Here is a 24,064-nt window from a genome sequence, read left to right on the forward strand (position 1 = left end):
TTCTGAAAAAATTGCAGACTCTGCACTTGTGGGAAAGCACTAGGAAGGAGAAAATGTGTTTATGTTTGTTTCTTATTTTCCTGAATCCTTATTTCCTTACTTGTCCTGAACATGCATGAACCTGAACATATATAGAATTGTGCTGACTGATATAATGAGAAGTAAAAAATTTGCTCTAAATGTTAGAACTGAACAGAGCTCCCAATCCTAAGAATACACTTAACTATTCAAGATAGCTGAGATTTCACATCATGATAAATCATGTCTTATTAAGCCATGATTTGATACGTCCAGGCATAAATTGAAAAAAATTGAACAAACTACATTGTGACTTAGTACACTGTTGAACCATGCTACCATTCTTGGTCATGAATCTTTCCCATCAAGTGAACATCTTTTAAAGGTCTACTTAGCTCTGCAAAGATCTAGTTCTACGTTCTGCCCGCTTCTGCCCCAGGACACTCCCGAACATAAATCCAAATCTTCAGTTCCCTCAGAAGTTCTTCAGTCACTATGAACTTCACCCTTTCCATTCATTTATAACAATGTGTAGGAATGTGGCTGCCTCCCAAAATTGTAGAATGGGCGGTTTCATTGTTCAACAAGCACTGGATGCTCATAGGCAAGTGTTAATCATGATCTTTCAAATTTCACAAGCTTGGAGTTTTACAGTTTTGTATGGGAGAATGATTGCTCAGAGAGACACAGGAAAGTGGAGCAATGACCTCAGAGTAAGGTTGGATGGTGTGGTTAAGAGTCAGATAAACGTCAAGAAAGAGAGAACACACAGCTTAACTAGATATTGCTGCTAGCTGGGTAGGACCATATTTGCAGCTCTGCCAGCAGCAAAGGTGTCTGTTTTTTTAAATACCTTGGTGGGATTATTTCTGCAACTATGTCCACAGTTAACCGCACTTCTTCTAATAGCTACAAGAACCCAGGATTTGAGGTAAGTTTAAAATGTTTTTTGTTGTCGTTCTGGAAAAAGTTCAAATACTTTAACAAAGTTTCAAGGAAGGACTGTCACCTGCTTCGCCCAGGCAACAATTCTTTAATAACAAATAAACTTGCTAAGAAAGAACCTGTCAGTGCAAATGCTCTTTTCTCAAAGACTGAATACAATTATGCCATTGTGAAGAGATATGAGACTTACTGGGCTTTTTTTCCCCCTTCTGGATTATTATATCAACAAATTAGTCCTACTCCTGTTTGACTCGGGAACTGAATTAGTTGCAAGTACAACTTTTAGATACATTCTGAACTTATTTAACCTATTTGGGAGATGGGGGGAGAATCCCAGGCTAGATCACGTTGTATAGATCGTAATGACTGTGGTAGCAGTGTTGGTTGTACAGTGTAATTGTTTTACAACATATATGTAGGTATAATTTGCATTTTTAAGCATCTTGTGCCATTTTACCAGTGTTATCAACACTAATTAGTATTTACTAATAGTATTTAAAGTAGTACCCACAGGGACAGAAAATATTTATATCTAAAATGCTTCATTAGTGTAACTTTCTCAACCTAGCACTTTCCAGGTTGGTTAAATTCCCCAACTTCCTTGGATCTCCCATATCCTCTTGGCACCGAGTTAATTCCTTTCATTTTCAGAGGTGCATAGATTAATCATTAAATTTAAAACAAAGGCTATCAGTCAACACTAATATAAATGTGTTCCAGTTTATTTACCATATTCTAAAAAATAAGTAAAAGAATTCTCAATTTATATCAATCGTCCAGCGGCACTTAGCTGTTTTCTAATGGTCAAAATATCACATAACAGCCCCTGAAAGTTATTATAAAGCTTAACATGGACAGTTGTGGGAAGCAGGTACAGGATTCGCAATCACTTCTCTTTCTCACCTTCTTCCTCCTTTGTGTTTGTTATGAATTATTTCTTAACATCTTCATTCCCACTATTACTCAGGTTGAGTTAGAAGTGCTATTGTAAAAATAACCAGATAGCACAATCACATGCAAGAGGAAGGTTATCAGAGGAATGATGACCTTCCACTGTCCAAAGTTTACATTAACATATAAAAAATTATTTTGAAAAATTATTTGGCAACAATCCAAAGCATCCTGATACTGGTAGTTCTTGGCTTATAAACACAGCTGAGACCAGAATTCCCATCGTAAGTCAGTGCAGTTGTAAATGAGTCATCACATGACCAGATCTGATTGTATGACCAGTTTTACTGTGATAATTAAGTGAATCACTATGGTCAGGGGCAGGCAACCTTGGCTCTTTTATGACTCGTGGATTTCAACTCACAGAATTCCTGAACCAGCCATGCCTATCCCTGATTCCATGGTCATTAAGGAAATCACATAGACATTAAGCAAATCATGTGATTGTCAGTCGAATCTAAGACTGTTAATATGAAGCACCAACATGATGGCACATAATCCATAATTAATCAAAAAATATGTTTGATGACCTCAGGTAATGCCAGATAGCTTACAGGTTCAATCAGTAGCTTATCTGATTTAGAAAATTGAATTATCCATGACTCAGTGGAGTGAAGCCCAGGTAAACATGTTGTGTGAACAAAGCCTATAAATCCCATGTTTCCATAGATCATGAAAGCAGGAATTGAAGCCCAATACATCATGCTATTGGTTAGGGAAGGCAAGTTGATCTGGACCAAAGCCTGCCTATAGCACTGGCATTGTCCCCTTCTGCTATGACTTAATGGCTGTTACACACACCTACACACACACAGAGAGAGAGAGAGAGAGAGAGAGAGAGAGAGAGAGAGAGAGAGAGAGAGAGAGAGAGAGAGGGAGGGAGGCAAGGGAGAACATGGCATCACTCCAGAATCAGTTGGTTTCTGTACTGTGCCTTACTTATGTGGTCTCTGAGTTTGTTTCTTCCCACATAGGCTGTGACAGCTTCAGGCACTGACTGAATCAGGACCCATAGCATCTTCAATCTAATACAAGGTAGAAATGTCTAGTTGGCTACCATCAACATATTGATGAGACTTCATTTTGTGTGGGCACATGACCTCTCCCAGCAGCTTCATGATCATGTTAACTAACCCAGGAGAAGTGATCCCTGTGACATTCCCTACTGAAATACATTCAGATTCAACCTCTCCCCTCCTGCAACCATCCACTTGACTTGCCCACTTAGAAAGGAGAACAGCCGCTACAGAAGAATGCCTCCCTTCAGCCTAGATTTGCAGGAGGCCTAGAAGGATGCTGTGCTCAACAATATGAAAGGCATCTGAGAGGTCAAACAGGACAAGGAGGGTTGTACTTCCACCATTTATCCCTTGTCACAAGTTATCAATGAGAGTGGCCAATACAGTTTCCATCCTATACCCTGACCTGAATCAGGGTATTGCCAGATAATCCATAGAGCTCTCTGCAGTTACACCTAATCATGTTTCCATATTGTACTTCACCTTAATCCAGTTTGATTTTTTTGGTATGTTGATATAACTTAACCTTATGTGTAATCTAGGCCACTATAACTTTCTCAATAGACCACAGCTAAAAGAAATCTTGGCTCACAATAATATGTGAGCCCAACCAACAAAAAGGATTGCAGTCACTGGGCAGATAGGAAGAAGAGTTAAAAGTCGGATAATGAAAATTAAGAATTTGGATCCTGGAAGTCATCCCCTAGCAATCCCAATTACGTTTTATAATTGTGGGTGTTTCCTGGAGTGCATTTCATTATTTATTTAAAAGTATTTGTAACCTGTGCCAGCCTACAGTACCTCAAAAGCAAACTTAAAAAGCTTTCCTTGGGAGGAAAATCTTGTTGAAATAGCAGGTAGTTGTGTATGAAATACAAGCAGAGCAGAGGTCATACTCAGGGGGAGTGTGTTTCAAAGGGAGGGAGCTATCACAGAAAAGGTTTTGTTGTTATTGTTGTTGTTGTTGTTTATATGTTTTTGATGGGTTGGGAATTTTTAACAAGTCTTCCTTAGATTACTAAGTAGGACAGGCAGATTTAATTATGGCAAGATGCTGCTTGATGCATTCCTTTTCTGTGCTGCAAATGGATTTAAAAATGATTTCAGCTTTAGATATCCCTATACAGAATACCCCGCAACCTGACAGAGGTAATGAGAAGTATGAGTCATGATGAAGAGCCCTAGTGGCGCAATAGTTAGAATGTGCACAGCTTGGAGTTCGATCCTCACAGGGCTCAAGGTTGACTCAGCCTTCCATCCTTCCAAGGTCAGTAAAATGAGGACCCAGATTGTTGGGGGCAATATGCTGACTCTATAAACCACTTAGAGAGTGCTGTAAAAGCACTATGGAGTAGTATATAAGTCTAAGTGCTATTGCTATTGCTATGAGTGGCTGACATCAAGGCATCCTCGTCCAGATGTAGTGATCTTTCTTTTAAAGCAGTGTCTGTGGGATGACTGTCATTTTAATTTCACAACCCTGTTGAAATATGCCTAAAGTTAAACTATGAGCTCCACAGTGAAACGGGGACTTCAACCTGGTCCCATTCTATTTCTCTAACCATTATACCACAGTGCAATTCCTATGGCACACCTGGGTGATGCCCAGGTGGGATACATCAGTCTCTGCCTAATTGACCTGTTTTCAAATGTGGAATCTACAACTGGAAGATGAAGAAAGCATTCACACATGCATTTATCACATTTAATCACCATCAACATACTGTAGCAAACTAGATATGGGCCTTCAGACCTCAAGTCATAACTTTTAACTAAGAGAGAACACTAAAAAATGCATTTACTATTCTTCCGCCAGGCACAAGATTGGAATAAAACTCTTTACGATTTTCAAAGAAGCAGTTTGGTGGCACATCAAACTTGGATAGGATAATGGGAACAAATGACCTATGAATCAAAAATATCTCCTCCCATTCTGCTCAGTAAGGTCAGATGAGGAAAAGAAAGTAGAAAAGGTCGTGAACATGCAACAGAACTTTCTTTAGAAGGCAAGAGGAAAACACTCTTTGCAATCTCTTTTGCAAGATGTCCAATTTCATCTCTTTCCTCTGCAAATTTTGTAAGCTTTCCACTTGTAGGAAGTTTTTTTAAAAAAAAAAGGAAAAAGAAATTCATTTACAAGAAAACTAAGAACTTGCATCTTTGTTGCAAAACCAGCTACTGAAAGGAGTAAAAAGAGCTTTTTTCCCCCTTACTTATCTTTAGCAAATTACAGTACTGCGGAGGAGAAAATATCACAGGAAGAAAGTACGGGGTATAATTTATGCTCCTTGCAAAAATAACAGTTTCTGCAGTTTATAGTTGCCTGCCTGAAGTTCAGAGGGTGCAATCGCGTCTTAAACTTTGTGGCATATTAAACTGGTGACTAAAAGTCCAGAACTTGCAGTTTGAGCTCCCATATGACAGAATCAGGACAGGCAGACGAAAGGTGTTGTTTAAACAAACAAACAAAATGAAAACTTTAATGGAATTTAGGAACTGGTTTTTTTTGTGCTTTGCCTCTTTCCTCTATTCCAGGGGTTCTCAACCTTGGCAACTTTTAAGACTTGTGGACTTTAACTCCCAGAATTCCTCAGCCAGCAAAGCTGGCTGAGGAATTCTGGGAGTTGAAGTCCACAAGTCTTAAAAGTTGCCAAGGTTGAGAACCCCTACTCTATTCCCTCAGGGAGCAGAATGTGTATTTATGTCTCTCTGTGTGTAGATCTCTGTTTGTGCATATCCTCCATTTTATCTTCACAACTCCATGAAATGAGTTGAGTAAGTGTCCGAGGACACTCAAAAAGCTTCATGCCTTGGCAGGCATTTGAATCTGGATTTCCCTCAATTCACAAGTTTATTATATAGGTAATGTATGTATATCAAGAAGTTAAATATTTGACCGAGACTGAGGGAGGGTGATTGGCCCAAGGTCACCTAGCTGGGTTCCTAAGACAGGACTGGAACTCATGTTTTCTCAGTTTCAGGCCTGTTGCTTTAACCACTATACCAAACTGGTTCTCATTATTATATTACTAAGATTTAAATTTACCCCTTTGTTGCTTGAGAAGTAAGTTCAACAAACAACTAGCATTATCAGATGGAAAGCAAATTTACAGTCCACAAGTTTGCTTGCATTTTAATACGGTTACGTAAAGATACTTGATTCTGTTTAATACAGATACAAAAATATGTGGCTTTTATTAGCTTTGAAATGTGCCTCTTTGGATTTAGCTAAATAATTTATTAAGCTTAAAAGCCATCTTTTTTATTATTATTTTAAAATGTCAATGTGACCATCCGTAGACAGTAGAGGTCAGCTAAAAAGCAGCATGTGGCCTCCAGTTTTAGCAGAGGCTCCCAGCACCTCTTAAAATGGAAGAAGCACTCTACATTCCTCATAGCACCCCAAGATCCCATTACAAAAATTCAGTGGCAAAATGGCCAATTGTCAACCCCTGACATCATCATTTGGACCCAGTGTTGGATTCTTGCGAGAAGGAATAAAGGGTGGGAATGGAGCTGGAAGATTCTGGAAGGCAAGATATTTCCACTTCCACCTCTAATATTTCAAAGGCTCTACCCCAGAGGCCCCGAATCACATTTCTGCCAGGAACAGTGTGTTTGTGGGATTTAAGGTTGGTGATGGGAAGAGTTTGTTCCCAGATGCCTCCCACTGTTTCCTATCCTTAATTCAGTATATTGAAATAAGCTAAAGTAAAAGGTGAAAAAAAAAATCCAGCAGTGCTTTTTTTCCCCTCTGATCCACTTCACCAAATGGCCTCCTTTGGCCCTCTTGATCCTTGAAAAATTGAAGCTTGGCTCCTCAGACTCTAATGGGTTTCAGATTTTGATTTGTCTGAGCCTTGAACTGTACTCTGATCCATTGTAATGAAGTGACCGATCTAATCTTTACAGTGATTTAAGTTAGAAAATTCATTAATAGATTTCTGCGCATGAACCATGACTGGGAAACTCAAAGGTGCTTTTTTTCCTCCCCAAAAGGCAACTGGGTTGATTTTTTTCCTTGAGGAAGAAGAAGACATTTCACTTCTCATCCAAGAAAATTCATGTATTATGACTGGATGGAAGGACAGGTCCTAACAGGATTGGGGGGGTGGGAATGGAAAGATTATATTTCTTTGCAGTCATCTAGGCATTAGCACTCTGTCTGAGAGCTGTTGAGGCCACTTAGGGGTTTATCTGTGCTTTCAAAGTCACCTGAATGACTCTGAAGGCCTAGATAAACTCCCAAGTGGTTTCAACAACTCTCAGGGAGAGTGCTAATGACCAGATGACTGCAAAAAAATGTAATTCTTCCATTGTCCCCCCCCCCCATCCTGTCAGAACCTATCCTTTAATTCCCCCACAACTGATGAAGCTTCCTCCTCCTCAAGGAAAAAACAGTCCAACTGACTTTTTTTTTTTAAAAAAAAAAACATCTTTGAGACAGCTATGACCTGGATGACTGAAAATCTCCATAGACATGTTTGGGAAAGTTGTCCTGAGACTGGATCAATTGATGGGTTATTTTATTTACAAATGGCAATTTAGCCCAGGCAAGAGATTTAGCCTTTATTGACTCATTACAGTTATGAAGATTCTATATCTATCCAGGATGAACATTAAAGGTATTGTACTAAAATCCATGTTCTTGCTTCCTTGGTCTTGCCTGGCAAAGGACAATTCAGCAGAAACCAGCCAAGCCCGAGTGTTGCTAATTACTAACATGAGTTTGCTCAAAATATAAGGCTACAAATTCTACCTATTTACTTTTCATTCGGTTTCTCCCTGTCCCACCCTCCTTGTCACAATCTGGCTTTGCTTCTCTGTGAGAAATTAGAGGCTGTGCCAAAGTTGTACACATGGAAACAGAAACTAAAAAATGGCCAAGAACTGCACTTAATATTATTTTGTGGGCAGTGATACAGTACAGATCAAACCATACTTTTCTTTCTTTGCTGTTTAACTGTTAAGCTAATGTTAAGATTTTATGATCTCTGTGAGATGGACTAAAATGAAACTTGCAAAATTGTATTTAATCAAAAACACAATCTGTAAACCATTCAGCAGATAATGAGTTAACTACATGATATGAATTATCCCAATCATTGAAAACCAACAGTCTTCCTTTGTTCAAAGTTGGTTAAGCAGTTTTTATTTGCAATTTTATAGTAAGCCAATCTAAGTGCTTCTCTGATTTCTCAAGATACTAAAAGCTTCCATTACTCACCGGCAGGCAACTCCATTTCCAATGATAGCACAATAATAGTAATTGCCAACTTGGAATTTGCAACTTGAATGTGTCCCCCAGGAAAATAGTCCATAACTATTATGCTCTTCCCTACAGTTTCCCAATATTCATATACACATTGGTTTTTTTGGTGAGGTATTCCAGTCTAATCAGAGCTAAACATGGGGAATAGGTTTAGCTAAAGTTTTTGTATGAATCCTGCCTCAAACTAGCAACAATCCATGCAACTGACTTTCAGTAATCATTGTGCTGGAAAAATATGGAAATATGTTGGTGCAGAAGAGAGGGGATCCAGGAATCACAAAAAGTGGGAGCATTAGGAGATCTAGAATGCAATTTATCCACTCCTATCCATCTCATTCCAATTTTTGGTTATCACAGAGGTGGGAATGCGATCCCCCTCGCAATATCTCATTCTGTACACACATACCATTAATGGCTTTTGGCTGCCTTTAATTCTCCTTCTTTCTTATGAAGACACCTGTAGGGAATAAGGAAGATGGCCTGAGCAGAGATATGCAGGAACCGCTACCTAAGCAAAAGGGGATGAAACATTTTTAAAGTCCAGAACAAAGAGATAACATTCAGAAACGACTCAGGCAGATGCCTGCCTAATTCACTGAATGATAAAGAATATGAGCTCAATCAGATTTACAAGATTCTGGTATTATGGTCAATCTCAGGAAAAGCCACTGTAGCCTTTATGTGGAGTTGGTTTGCTGGGTTGATCTACCGAGTGGGGCTGACAGCACAGCAGGATGAATGTCACTCCTATTGTCGCTTACGCTAACTTGAAATCTGTTCATCTCAAGTCAAATGTTGTGCCTTGCAGGAAGACACCGATGATTCAAAGACAAATGGTATTGCATTAAGAAACAGGAACTTAGAAAGAAGTAACTCTCTTCATCCTGATGAGGTAAGAGGAAATGACAAGTTTTGTTTGTGTTGGCATTGTGCTGAGCTAAACACACCACAGTTTTCTTTGGCTGTTAGTGTTAAACTACTGTTTAAATCAATAGTTTGGGAACTAGGAAGGCGTCAGAATATGATTTTGGTATAGGGAAGAAAAGTTATACGCATTGGGTAACCAAACCCTACCCTTTCAATTAAACATACCTAAAGATTATTAAGGTAACTGAGATAATGTGGGATGGTGAATAGAGAGCAGACATCTTGAGACACACTGAGAACTAGAAGGCAAGTTTTCCTTGTATCTGGCCCTTGAAGAGGAATCAAGGGAATAAAAACATATGATTAGTAACCCATTTTGCTTTCTCTTCTCCTAGCATGAGACAAATATCAATATTGACAGCAAGCCATATGGAAGCCAACCTGAATCAGAAGAAAACAAGAATCTTGGGTGCAAGGGGTAATATTTTCATTAGGAGTTCTCTACCTATCGATGTCCCTTTTGAGTGAAGTTTTAGTGCATTCAGACACACTGGGTTCAGTTTTCGGCTTCCAAGTTATTTTTGATACGTAAATAACAATCTTCAATCACTCTGTCATACTTTGCTTCTTTTGTAATAAAACATTCCATAGAGGGTTGCGCTAACTTATTGGCATATGATTGTTATTTATTTAAATTATATCCCATCTTTCTTCTAAGACAGGGGACCCCAATCTTTGTGGCTTGGCAGCTCAGCTGGGATGGAAGAGGGGAACTGGGCCATGAGAGTGTAGGCCTGGTGCACGTGCATGCACAAACACAGCCTTTGAGTGGGTGGCAGGCCGGCACGCATGCACATAAGGGCCCGTTGGTATGCCATTCACGCCAGTTGAACTGCATGCGCACCAGCCAGCCACTTGCGCAGCCCAATTCAAAATAGGCCACGGCCCGGGAGTTGGGAACCTCTGTTCTAAGAGCTCAAGATGGCTCACACAAGATTTTTCCATAACAATAATATTTTTGGGTGGTTTGGATTAAGAGATACCTTTTGGAACATCTGAACCCTCCAGGGTTTCTGCTCCTACCCTCCTGATCTTTGGTAAGGCCCTGAAAACTTGGCTCTGCCAGTTGGCTTAAGCCCCAATGGGGTAGTGCCACTCTGGAGGTGCTTGATGGACTAAAAGCAGATCCCACTTCATTCTCTGCACACCTTGTTCCCACCCTCCCCACCTTTTTTGCAATAATTTATAATGTTATTGATATATTCATTTGTATTGTTTATTGATTTTAATTTTGTACACTGCCCAGATTCACCTTGTGGCAAGATTAATTAATTAATTAATTAGGCTGGCCCCAAACTCACTCACTCAGATAGCCAAGGATGGTCTGGAGCCTGATTTCCAACTACTACACAAAGTCTGATCAGACCCTGGTGGATCTTAGGCTTGCTTCATACATGTCACTAAAATCATCATGTGAAAGAGTAGAGTAGAGTAGAGTAGAGTAGAGTAGAATAGAATAGAATAGAATAGAATAGAATAGAATAGAATAGAATAGAATAGAATAGAATAGAGCTGGAAGGGACCTTGGAGGTCTTCTAGTCCAACCCCCTGCTCAAGCAGGAGAACCTATACCATTTCAGACAAGTGACTGTCTAGCCTCTTCTTAAAAATCTCCAGTGATGAAGCGCCCACAATTTCTGGAGGCAAGCTATTCCACTGGGTTAATTGTCCTCACTGTCAGGAGTTTCTCCTTAATTCCAGATTGCTTCTCTCTTTGTTCAGTTTCCAACCATTGTTTCTTGTCCTGCCCTCTGGTGCTTTGGAGAATAACATGACCCCCCTCTTCTTTGTGGCAGCCCCTTAAATACTTTGATTGCTTTTGGCTTCGCATGGTATCTAAAATCAAATTACTATAGTTTGCTCATCTAAACATGTTTGTAAAAACCTTTACTCACTTGAGGAAGACAATGGAAAGAAAATCTAAAATTCCTGTATAACCAATATGTTCTGTTCATTGTTAATTTTAATATATTGGGTAATGCATACTTATCTACTTACAGTACAAAATAATGTGTGTTTAAGTTATCCTGTTTACAGTACTTATTATCTTACATTTTATCCTTCTAGGAAATTTGCAAGGAAATACAATATGGTCCTTCAATTTTGCAGGAAACATAAAACTATAATCCAATACATTATTTATGGAATACTAATTATGGGTAAGTATTATACATTCTGGAAAATAGAAATTTTTTGTAGAATTTTGGGTCTATATATTTTTTTAAGTATGAGACTAATTGCATAAAATAAAATCCATCTCTTGGTTATATGCCGGTCTGATTACTGCAATCTTCTCTGGCCAGAAGGCTATCTTTGAAAAAAGTCTGTAAGCTCTAATTTATGTTAAAACACGTCAGCCAAGGTGTAGACCAGTGCAAGAGATATTGGAATTACACAGTGGCTATTTTGAAAGTTCTGTACTGTTTAACAAATTGCTTTTTGGGACGATTTAATATGTTGGTGTTAAAATTCTTCAATGAATTAAAGCCTGACTACCTGAAGATACATACAGCCAAGTGGCCTTGTTAATATGCTATCTGTTGTGTCCTGAGCCTGCTAAAGCATTCAGCAGGCTCAGAAATGTTCAAAAGCTGCCCGGGACCAGACTGGCTGTCGCTAACCTTGTGCGCATGCACAAGGCGCAAAAACAGCCAGCTTTTTATTGGCTGACACTGTCCGGGTTCAGAACTCTATAAAAGGCTGCGTGTCTTTTAGTTCTTGCTTGGTTGTAAGGAGAAGATCAATAAAGAGATTACTTGTTCGTCATGTGTCTTCGTCAATTGCCTAAGAACCGGATACATAAAACTATCCTCCAGTCTTATGTTAACAGGAAAGTAGGGCTGCATAAATTGGGCTGTCCTGACTGTTGAGCTTTATTTTGTTTCAGTAATGAAGCTCATAAGCTGTACTCTCTTTATAGTTTTAATGCAGGATATATTAAGAAAATGGATGGATGGATGGATTTCTCTGATTTGGTTTCTCTTCCCACTGACCATCACTTGCCAGCAGAAAAATAACAATTGTTCTCTTAAACATATGGTGGGACAGGGTTAGATAAGTTACAAAGAGCTATTGTGGAAGAGCTTGTCTCCTGGAAACAAGAGTACTCTTATTGTTAAGAGGTTTTCAAGCAAAGTTTGAACAGCATTTCTTGCTGGATATTATGGAGATTCTTCCATTGGACAAAGGATTGAATTAGAAGACTTCCAAGGTCAAGAAATACCTCCTTATTTCAAGTTTGAATCTTTCTCTGTAAAACTTTCATGAAAAATCTTGTATTAGAGAAGAAAGAAACATTACTTTAAAACTGGCAAAATTAAAGACAAATGAGACAATGGCAATGTCATGAGGTCATCTCACCTTGTTTAATTACGGTTAGAGGGACAGGTGGGTAAGGCTTCAGGGACCAACTCTTCTTTTAATACTCTCTCCCACTATTACTATTGAGTGAAATCTTTGTACATTTATTATTTATTTCTTTGATGAGTTTTTGTTGTTGTTGTTTTAGATAATTAGATTGCATTGGAATAGGTGGTGATATCAAAATTGCTTTGACTTAGTTTGTGCTTAGCTTCTTGTAGCAACTATAATTTTCCTGAGGTAAAAGTAAGATTAAGCAGACACTATATCAGTTTCATTAACTGCTGTTATGCCTGCTCGGGTAAAACAGGGTATTTTGCATCTTGCCCCTCCCTCTTCCGTCAGGGAGAATATTGGAAGTCCTTGACTTAAGATGACAACTGAGCCCAAAATTTCCATTGCTAAGCAAGGCAATTGTGAAGTGAGTTTTGTCCCATTTTACAACCTTTTTGCCACAGTTTTAAACAAATCATTGCATTTGTTAAGTGAATTGTGCAATTGTTAATTGAATTTGGCCTCCCCCATTGATTTTGCTTGTTGAAAGTCAGCTGTGAAGGTTATTAATGGTGATCACATGACCCCAAGACAGCGCGACTGTCATAAATACATGCTGGTTGCCAAGCACCTGAATTTTGATCACATGACTGTGGTGATGCTGCAACAGTTGAAAGTGTGAAAACTGGTCAGTAATCACTTTCTTCAGTGGTGTTGTAACTTCAAACAGTTACTGAAAGTTGGCCTTCCTTGTAGATGCTTTTCCTCCAGTTTGTCAGTCCAAAGCAGAAAGGATGTTGATAATTTGGTCATGATGGGAACAATCATTCTTATTCTGTTCTTCCAAACAAGATGTTTCCCCTTTTGCCCAATTAAAACATACAGTTTTAGGGAAAGGATGAAAAAAATGAACAGTTCTCTCACTCTGATGGATGCGAAGTGTGGCACGCTGGCTGAGGAATTCTGGGAGTTGAAGTCCACAAGTCACAAAAGGGCCAAGTTTAAAGACCCCTGGGTGAGAAGGTATAAAAATGCTAGGTTTTATGTAAGCACCTGTTTTATAAAAACATCTAAGGATTTCCAAAGAGATATACTCAGTACAACATAATATTCATTCATTTCAAAGCATAATCATTTCTTTTTAATTACTGATGATCTGAAAATTGCAGGTAACTGTTGCAATTTTGTTTCAGGAAAAAAAAACAGGAGATGGAGACATTTTGTATGCATTCTGGACAGCTGACATGATCTTTCTTTTTTTCCATTACAGCTTATCTGGCAATGGTGATTGCAGCCTGCATCTTGAATTTTCACAGAGCCTTAGCACTCTTCATCCTCACTCTCCTAGCCATTGTTTTCATCTGTTGGGACTTTTTCATAGCCAGATATGAGGGTAAAATTGCAGAGCTGCTGTCTCCTTTGGAAAAATTTCTAAAAGCTCAGTGGTTTTGGTTGAAATGGTAATTAACCAAGTTTCTTTTTTTAAAAAAGTGAAAATGAGATTATGAAATTGTTTGTGATTTTCAGTACTATATAAATGCTATAAATTATGTTACGTTTCGTCTTAGTTACTAAAAAAACCCAGGACTTTGTGATATTAACTCAGAATAAAACTTCAGTTTTCTTTGTCCTAAAGAAGTACATTTCAGTATCTAAGCAGGGGATGTACTATTAAAATACACATTGCCAATTATTAAAGTAGCTCCCACAGCTATGTTTTTAATAAGAGTTTAGTAATGATTAGCAGATGAAAATGTTTAGCCTAAGGTTAGTTAATGCATTATCAAACTGATCATGTAGGAATAGTATCAAAGCAATCTGGTTTAATTATAGCTATTTAGTAGCCTTTGTAAGGAGGGGGAGACTGAGTAGACTTAAACGTTTATTGAAGCTAAATTATCAGGACAATGAATAATCGTATATTATTGAAAGCTTGTCTTCAGACAAAAATTCCAGTGGTTATTTCATCTGATCATACACTTCTTATTTGGGAGTAGGGGGGACACTCCCAAAAATCTTTCAAACTAAAACAGCTTGAATCGTATCAGGTTTAGCTAGTTATAAGAGCCTAAAGTATAGACTATACTCTTTTATTGGTATTTTAAGGGCATTTGCTTAGTTCTTTGACTTTCTAGAAAAAAAAATGGTACAAAAAAGGTTGTAATATTGAGCGCACAACTTACAATCACAAGTCCAAAAGTTTTGGGATTCCATTACATGCAGTGATGGGTGGAGCTAAAATAAGTGGGGCCAAAAAAGAATGAAACTACTGTTCTTTTGTCTTTCTGGCTAGCCTTTTTTTCCCCCTGCCATTCATTTTACTATTTGGAAATTAAGTTTAGTCCAGTTCTTATAAATCAATCCCCTTAGTCTGCATTTTAATGACAACTAGATGCAGAAGTAAACTCAGAAGTTCGGGTTCTCTCCATTACTGGTAGTCAAGTATCTTACTTACTTACTTACTTACTTACTTACTTTCTTTCTTTCTTTCTTTCTTTCTTTCTTTCTTTCTTTCTTTCTTTCTTTCTTTCTTTCTTTCTTCTCTCTCTCTCAAGCAAAATTACAAACACAATAAAAGAGAAAGAAAACCTGTCATTATTTGTCAGATTTATACTGCCACATTGTTGTTAAGGATACACACAAAAAGAAACAATCCAAAAACTTAAGGAAGTAGAGATTACTTAAATCTCTAATGGCTTTTTACCAGAAATCAGTGTTTATCATCAATTGTTGTCACTGACAACTTCTCCAATTGAAGTCAGTACTTCCTGTTTGACAACTAAAAGTTTGACACCACCCCCTCCCCCATTTTACAGTCCAAGGCCAACAGAAGTTGGTTATCAAGTATTCAATGGGACGCAATATGTGGCTAGTGTGTTTTTAGCAATAAATAGTTGTGAGGATGTCTGTATTGGAATAGCCTATATTGGGGGTGGGGGGAGAGATACAGTCTAAAACAAGGTGATGATTTTTCCCATAAGTCATTCATTGCAGTGTTTGAATCCCTTTTCTCTAGGGTAGTGTGGATCATCTTAATAGTTGCTGGTGTGTGTTGGTTAATTTTTGATACTGCCAAGCAAGGGACCAACCAGCTCATTTCCTTTGGTGGACTTATTATGTATATTCTCTTGATGCTGATCTTCTCTAAGTACCCAACTAAAGTGAGTATGTTTACAATCTTTTATTTATATTTATCATTTATCACATTTAATGTGTATTTGCAACACACTGAGTAGATGCCTGATAGCATCGCATATTCACTGTCTTTTATTTGAATGTTTGTTTTACACAGTTCAGCCTTTGATTTCTATATTCATTTATATCCTGCCTTTATTATTTTTATAAATAACTCAAGGTGATAAACATATCCGGCACATCTTCCTCCTCCTATTTTCCCCACAATGGTTGTGGTGAATTGTGCTGAGAGAGAATGACTGGCCCAGGTCACCGAACTACACACTCTCACCAATGTACTAACATCCAATGGATTCCATAGAAATAAGATTACAAACATAATCCAAAAAGAAACCCCCAACAAAATCCAAGACAAAGAACAAGAAAACGGCAAAGCCCTCCTCCCATACATAAAAGGCACCACAGACAGAATCAGTAAGATCCTTCATAAACACAACATCAAAACAGCATTCTGCACAAACAGAAAAATATCCATCATCCTTAGAAACCCCAAAGATAAAATTGAATTAGAAAATCAAGGAGTATACGAAATCCCATGCACCACTTGTCCCACCACATACATAGGACAAACCAACAGAAGAATAAGTGCACGAATTGAAGAACATAAGAACTCAGTCAAAAAAGAGGAACCAACATCTTCCCTGGTCCAACACCTTAAAGCCACAGGACATGAAATTGACTTTAAAAATACCAGAACCATTGCCAAAAGTGAACATTTTAATAAAAGAATAATCAGAGAAGCCATCGAGATAGAAAAACGCCCACACAGCATGAACAAGTGAGATGATACCTCCCGCCTACCAGCCATTTGGAAACCCGCCCTCATTGACAAACGACTCCCTAACACAAAAAATGATACCAGACCCACACTCACAAAAACCACACAGGATGTCACCACCAAACATCCACGCAAAAAAACAAACCCAAAGCCACACTGACTATGAGGCACGACCACAAACCAGAAGCCAGACCACAGCTGCATCATTAGCCACTTTAAACCCCCCCAATCCATACATGAAGCAAACTGACACCCTCCATGAAGGAGGAAGACATGACCATGAACGCACGAAGCCAAGGAAGAGCAGGGCAGCCCAAAATCTTGAATCCCCCTGCAACTAGACAACCTGCGCACAAACCAAACAGAAACTCCCCAGCCAATCAGAGCACAGCCAACCCCCAGCCAATCAGAGCACAGCCAACCCCCCAGCCAATCAGAGCACAGCCACGCCCCTAACCAATCAGAACACACCTCCACCCAATCAGAACACAGCCAAGCTCCCACCCAATCAGTTCATACCCCCACTGGCAGTTAAAAGGAAGAAACAGCTAAGACCACACATTGCTGCTCGAAGCACGAAGCTGAAAACACCAGCCTGAAGATGACGAATGGGACTTCGTCGAAACGTCGCCAAGACACTTCCAATTTTACGCGGGAGAAAACCCGAACAACCAAAGACCTATATACAAATACCCGCGAAAACCTCAGAAAACAAATATCGAACCTCTACGGGGAGGAAATCCACCATCTGACCAGGACCTATGAAAAACTTGAAGTCCAAAGAGCTTCCATTTTATGTGACCTCGCATTCCTACGTAACTGCCGAGATCAAAATCTAATCCCCACATGTTTCCAACTGAAATTCCACTCCAACTCTGCAGCCACCAAACGGATCCTGAAAAGAACAGAATTGGCCCTAATCAGAAATGAACTTCACACAAAAAGATTCCTCCTAGACCGAATTAACAAAGATCTCCTCACACTCCACCTCAAACTCAGCAACAAGATCCACCCCGCACTTTGGGACAAATCCAAACAACTTGCCGTCTGGAGAGCCGAAACACAGACCACCCTCAAGACAGATACACACACCAACAAACTCCGAAGACTACAAGAACGCCAGAAACAAACCCCTCCTCCCTCACAGCCACACATGAAGCAGACAGTGCATAACATCTCAGATAGGATCCTCACCAAATCCGAAACCAATGTCCTTTCCAAAGGATTCAACTTTGCAGTCGCTCCCAAACACATCCCCACTGAAACCATTATATGTGGAGTTGAAACCAGCCTGACTAAAATCAACCCCGATGACGCCAACAGAATCAGACTCGAAATCACCAACATCCTCTGCACCAGCAAGCCACCCAAAAGCAACTTACCCAAAGAGGAACAGACAGCACTACGTAACCTTAAAGAAGACACCAGCATAATAATCCTACCAGCAGACAAGGGCAACGCCACGGTGGTTATGAACACATCTGACTACCAAACCAAATTAACCAACCTACTCCAAGACTCCACATACAAACCCCTAAATACAGATCCCACCACCTACCTGGAAAAAACCACCAGATCCAAAATAAAAGCCTCCCCCATTAGCGAAGAGATCCAGCAAAGAATCATTCCCAGAGAGAAATCATCCAGATGCCCAAAACTCTATGGTCTCCCCAAGATACATAAGGAAGGAACCCCACTCAGACCTATAGTCAGCTCCATAGGCTCACCTCTACAAAACCTAGCCAAATTTCTCGCCAAACAACTACAGCCCTATGCAGAATCCATCACCTCACACGTAAAAAACTCATTCCAGTTTATAGAGATCATAAAGAAACAAAACTTACAGCCCAGCGACCTACTAGTGAGCTTCGATGTCATATCCCTCTTCACACAAGTGCCTATCAAAGAAGCCTTGACAGCTATCCAAAACAAATATAACCCCCCAAACACATCTTAGATCTGACCAACCACTGCCTATCCAACACATACTTCATCTATAATGGACAAAAATACAAACAAACAGAAGGAGCACCCATGGGATCACCCCTCTCACCTGTCATTGCCAACCTCTACATGGAACACTTTGAAACCCAAGCTCTAGAAAAATCGGATCACAAACCCAAACTCTGGCTCAGATACGTAGACGACACCTTCATAATCTGGCCACATGGGAAAGAAAAACTGGACAACTTCCTCACACACCTCAACAGCCTACACCCCAAAATACAGTTCACCATGGAAACAGAAGCTAACAACCAACTTCCCTTCCTGGATGTCTTAGTCTACAAGAAATCCAATGGCTCCCTAGGACACACCATCTACCAGAAGAAAACACACACAAACCGCTATCTGCACGCTCTCTCACACCACCACCCAGCACAGATCAACTCTGTAGCCAAGACACTCATCTCCAGAACAAAACGCTTAGCTGACGAACAACACCTAAAACCCGAACTACACACTCTCACCAATGTACTAACATCCAATGGATTCCATAGAAATAAGATTACAAACTAATCCAAAAAGAAACCCCCACTAAAATCCAAGACAAAGAACAAGAAAACGGCAAAGCCATCCTCCCATACATAAAAGGCATCACAGACAGAATCAGTAAGATCCTCCATAAACACAACATCAAAACAGCATTCTGCACAAACAGAAAAATATCCACCATCCTTAGAAACCCCAAAGATAAAATTGAATTAGAAAATCAAGGAGTATACGAAATCCCATGCACCACTTGTCCCACCACATACATCGGACAAACCAACAGAAGAATAAGTGCACGCATTGAAGAACATAAGAACTCAGTCAAAAAAGAGGAACCAACATCTTCCCTGGTCCAACACCTTAAAGCCACAGGACATGAAATTGACTTTAAAAATACCAGAACCATTGCCAAAAGTGAACATTTTAATAACAGAATAATCAGAGAAGCCATCGAGATAGAAAAACGCCCACACAGCATGAACAAGCGAGATGATACCTCCCGCCTACCAGCCATTTGGAAACCCGCCCTCATTGACAAACGACTCCCTAACACAAAAAATGATACCAGACCCACACTCACAAAAACCACACAGGAGGTCACCACCAAACATCCACGCAAAAAACAAACCCAAAGCCACACTGACTATGAGGCACGACCACAAACCAGAAGCCAGACCACAGCTGCATCATTAGCCACTTTAAACCCCCCCAATCCATACATGAAGCAAACTGACACCCTCCATGAAGAGGAAGCACGACCACGAACGCGAAGCCAAGGAATGGCAGGGCAGCCCAAAATCTTGAATCCCTCTGCAACTCAGACTAACCTGAGCACAACCAAACAGAACACTCCCCCAGCCAATCAGAGCACAGCCAACCCCCCAGCCAATCAGAGCACAGCCAACCCCCCAGCCAATCAGAGCACAGCCACGCCCCTAACCAATCAGAACACACCTCCACCCAATCAGAACACAGCCAAGCTCCCACCCAATCAGTTCATACCCCCACTGGCAGTTAAAAGGAAGAAACAGCTAAGACCACACATGCTGCTCGAGGCACGAAGCTGAAAGCACCAGCCTGAAGATGACGAATGGGACTTCGTCGAAACGTCGCCAAGACACTTCCAATTTTACGTGGGAGAAAACCCGAACAACCAAAGACCTACATACAAATACCCGCGAAAACCTCAGAAAACAAATATTGAACCTCTACGGGGAGGCAAATCCACCATCTGACCAGGACCTATGAAAAACTTGAAGTCCAAAGAGCTTCCATTTTATGCGACCTCGCATTCCTACGCAACTGCCGAGATCAAAATCTAATCCCCACATGTTTCCAACTGAAATTCCACTCCAACTCTGCAGCCACCAAACGGATCCTGAAAAGAACAGAATTGGCCCTAATCAGAAATGAACTTCACACAAAAAGATTCCTCCTAGACCGAATTAACAAAGATCTCCTCACACTCCACCTCAAACTCAGCAACAAGATCCACCCCGCACTTTGGGACAAATCCAAACAACTTGCCGTCTGGAGAGCCGAAACACAGACCACCCTCAAGACAGATACACACACCAACAAACTCCGAAGACTACAAGAACGCCAGAAACAAACCCCTCCTCCCTCACAGCCACACATGAAGCAAACAGTGCATAACATCTCAGATAGGATCCTCACCAAAGCCGAAACCAATGTCCTTTCCAAAGGATTCAACTTTGCAGTCGCTCCCAAACACATCCCCACTGAAACCATTATATGTGGAGTTGAAACCAGCCTGACTAAAATCAACCCCGATGACGCCAACAGAATCAGACTCGAAATCACCAACATCCTCTGCACCAGCAAGCCACCCAAAAGCAACTTACCCAAAGAGGAACAGACAGCACTACGTAACCTGAAAGAAGACACCAGCATAATAATCCTACCAGCAGACAAGGGCAACGCCACGGTGGTTATGAACACATCTGACTACCAAACCAAATTAACCAACCTACTCCAAGACTCCACATACAAACCCCTAAATACAGATCCCACCACCTACCTGGAAAAAACCACCAGATCCAAAATAAAAGCCTCCCCCATTAGCGAAGAGATCCAGCAAAGAATCATTCCCAGAGAGAAATCATCCAGATGCCCCAAACTCTATGGTCTCCCCAAGATACACAAGGAAGGAACCCCACTCAGACCTATAGTCAGCTCCATAGGCTCACCTCTACAAAACCTAGCCAAATTTCTCGCCAAACAACTACAGCCCTATGCAGAATCCATTACCTCACACGTAAAAAACTCATTCCAGTTTATAGAGATCATAAAGAAACAAAACTTACAGCCCAGCGACCTACTAGTGAGCTTCGATGTCATATCCCTCTTCACCCAAGTGCCTATCAAAGAAGCCTTGACAGCTATCCAAAACAAATATAACCCCCCCAAACACATCTTAGATCTGACCAACCACTGCCTATCCAACACATACTTCATCTATAATGGACAAAAATACAAACAAACAGAAGGAGCACCCATGGGATCACCCCTCTCACCTGTCATTGCCAACCTCTACATGGAACACTTTGAAACCCAAGCTCTAGAAAAATCTGATCACAAACCCAAACTCTGGCTCAGATACGTAGACGACACCTTCATAATCTGGCCACATGGGAAAGAAAAACTGGACAACTTCCTCACACACCTCAACAGCCTACACCCCAAAATACAGTTCACCATGGAAACAGAAGCTAACAACCAACTTCCCTTCCTGGATGTCTTAGTCTACAAGAAATCCAATGGCTCCCTAGGACACACCATCTACCAGAAGAAAACACACACAAACCGCTATCTGCACGCTCTCTCACACCACCACCCAGCACAGATCAACTCTGTAGCCAAGACACTCATCTCCAGAACAAAACGCTTAGCTGACGAACAACACCTAAAACCCGAACTACACACTCTCACCAATGTACTAACATCCAATGGATTCCATAGAAATAAGATTACAAACCTAATCCAAAAAGAAACCCCCACTAAAATCCAAGACAAAGAACAAGAAAACGGCAAAGCCCTCCTCCCATACATAAAAGGCACCACAGACAGAATCAGTAAGATCCTCCATAAACACAACATCAAAACAGCATTCTGCACAAACAGAAAAATATCCACCATCCTTAGAAACCCCAAAGATAAAATTGAATTAGAAAATCAAGGAGTATACGAAATCCCATGCACCACTTGTCCCACCACATACATCGGACAAACCAACAGAAGAATAAGTGCACGCATTGAAGAACATAAGAACTCAGTCAAAAAAGAGGAACCAACATCTTCCCTGGTCCAACACCTTAAAGCCACAGGACATGAAATTGACTTTAAAAATACCAGAACCATTGCCAAAAGTGAACATTTTAATAACAGAATAATCAGAGAAGCCATCGAGATAGAAAAACGCCCACACAGCATGAACAAGCGAGATGATACCTCCCGCCTACCAGCCATTTGGAAACCCGCCCTTATTGACAAACGACTCCCTAACACAAAAAATGATACCAGACCCACACTCACAAAAACCACACAGGATGTCACCACCACACATCCACGCAAAAAACAAACCCAAAGCCACACTGACTATGAGGCACGACCACAAACCAGAAGCCAGACCACAGCTGCATCATTAGCCACTTTAAACCCCCCCAATCCATACATGAAGCAAACTGACACCCTCCATGAAGAGGAAGCACGACCATGAACGCGAAGCCAAGGAATGGCAGGGCAGCCCAAAATCTTGAATCCCTCTGCAACTCAGACTAACCTGAGCACAACCAAACAGAACACTCCCCCAGCCAATCAGAGCACAGCCAACCCCCCAGCCAATCAGAGCACAGTCAACCCCCCAGCCAATCAGAGCACAGCCACGCCCCTAACCAATCAGAACACACCTCCACCCAATCAGAACACAGCCAAGCTCCCATCCAATCAGTTCATATCCCCACTGGCAGTTAAAAGGAAGAAACAGCTAAGACCACACATTGCTGCTCGAGGCACGAAGCTGAAAGCACCAGCCTGAAGATGACGAATGGGACTTCGTCGAAACGTCGCCAAGACACTTCCAATTTTATGTGGGAGAAAACCCGAACAACCAAAGACCTACATATATATATATATATATATATATATATATATATATATATATATATATATCATGTTTTTAAAGCTGTTCTTTTTACATGAATCATTCTCAAGGTAAGTCTTGGTAGGAAGGAATATATAAAATAGAAACTTTAGTTTTGATTCTAATTCTTATTCTACTATGACCAAGCCTAGACCAGTTTTTAAAAAGTTATCGCTCTGATCCAAAGCTTTGTTGGAAGCTGGATAGCATCCATGAAGAATTGCTGAATTTTTTTTAAGATTGGGCGGCTAAGTAGATGACTCAGCGATTCCAGCAGAAAATTATATATTTGATCCTGGAATGTACAGCCTAACTTTAGAGATATGTTGGTTACATATCCTACTTCATGCTGGATAATTCTGTATTTGAAGGCATTCTTTATTTCAGAAGAGAGACAATGATCTTGTTACATTGCACAACAATTCACTGTTTTTTTCAGGGACGGCCCAAGCTGGCTAAGTCTATCTGAAGTCTTGTATACTTCATTTTTTTTTTTTTTTTTGTATCTTGTTAGAAACTGGCAGAAAAAATGCAATTAGTGTTCATCAATTTGCTGATAAATGTCAGTAACACAAAACCCTCTCCGTTTAAAGGGCTGCTAGTCCAAATCCATTTCAAAATAAAGAGCTGCAGCAGAAGAGCAGGCAGAACTGGAAGGCGGAGTTAAATGCATCATCAGTTTAGAGTCTTTGCGTTCCCACAAGAAACACAAGTCCAACCCTCCCCTTGAATTCCATTGACCTTTATCAAGCACCAACCTAGTGCTGACCCTTATTTGACCAGATTCTTGTGAATAGGCTGGAATAATAAATCATCTATGCTTGAACTCAATGAATGATCCTGGTTCTTTGTGTCTGACAAGAGCCATAAGACCAAGAGCCATTTTAAATTGCCCATCAATAGTAATGGAGAACATAATAGAAGCAGAGGTCCTTTGGTCACACTTCCCTCTG

The 24,064-nt window shown here is 40.3% G+C and overlaps 1 protein-coding gene across 2 annotated transcripts in view; it reads left to right on the plus strand.

The window, feature by feature from the left end:
- Positions 1 to 677: 677 nt before the first annotated feature.
- The window catches only part of SLC28A3 (solute carrier family 28 member 3), a 53,454-nt gene continuing 30,067 nt past the window's right edge, over positions 678 to 24,064 (plus strand). Inside the window, exons 1-7 of one of the 2 annotated variants that reach the window (XM_039323521.1) lie at positions 678 to 949; positions 4,041 to 4,200; positions 9,014 to 9,097; positions 9,468 to 9,550; positions 11,200 to 11,291; positions 13,757 to 13,946; positions 15,503 to 15,647. In XM_039323521.1, the coding sequence (XP_039179455.1) occupies positions 4,102 to 4,200; positions 9,014 to 9,097; positions 9,468 to 9,550; positions 11,200 to 11,291; positions 13,757 to 13,946; positions 15,503 to 15,647 (693 nt within the window). In that variant the 5' untranslated portion in view covers positions 678 to 949; positions 4,041 to 4,101. The remainder of the gene's footprint in view (positions 950 to 4,040; positions 4,201 to 9,013; positions 9,098 to 9,467; positions 9,551 to 11,199; positions 11,292 to 13,756; positions 13,947 to 15,502; positions 15,648 to 24,064) is intronic. The other variant, XM_039323522.1, reaches the window with a different exon arrangement.

This window comes from Crotalus tigris, unplaced genomic scaffold, assembly GCF_016545835.1.
Source record: "Crotalus tigris isolate CLP2741 ecotype Arizona unplaced genomic scaffold, ASM1654583v1 scf7180000024276.985868, whole genome shotgun sequence".
Lineage (NCBI taxonomy): Eukaryota > Metazoa > Chordata > Lepidosauria > Squamata > Viperidae > Crotalus > Crotalus tigris.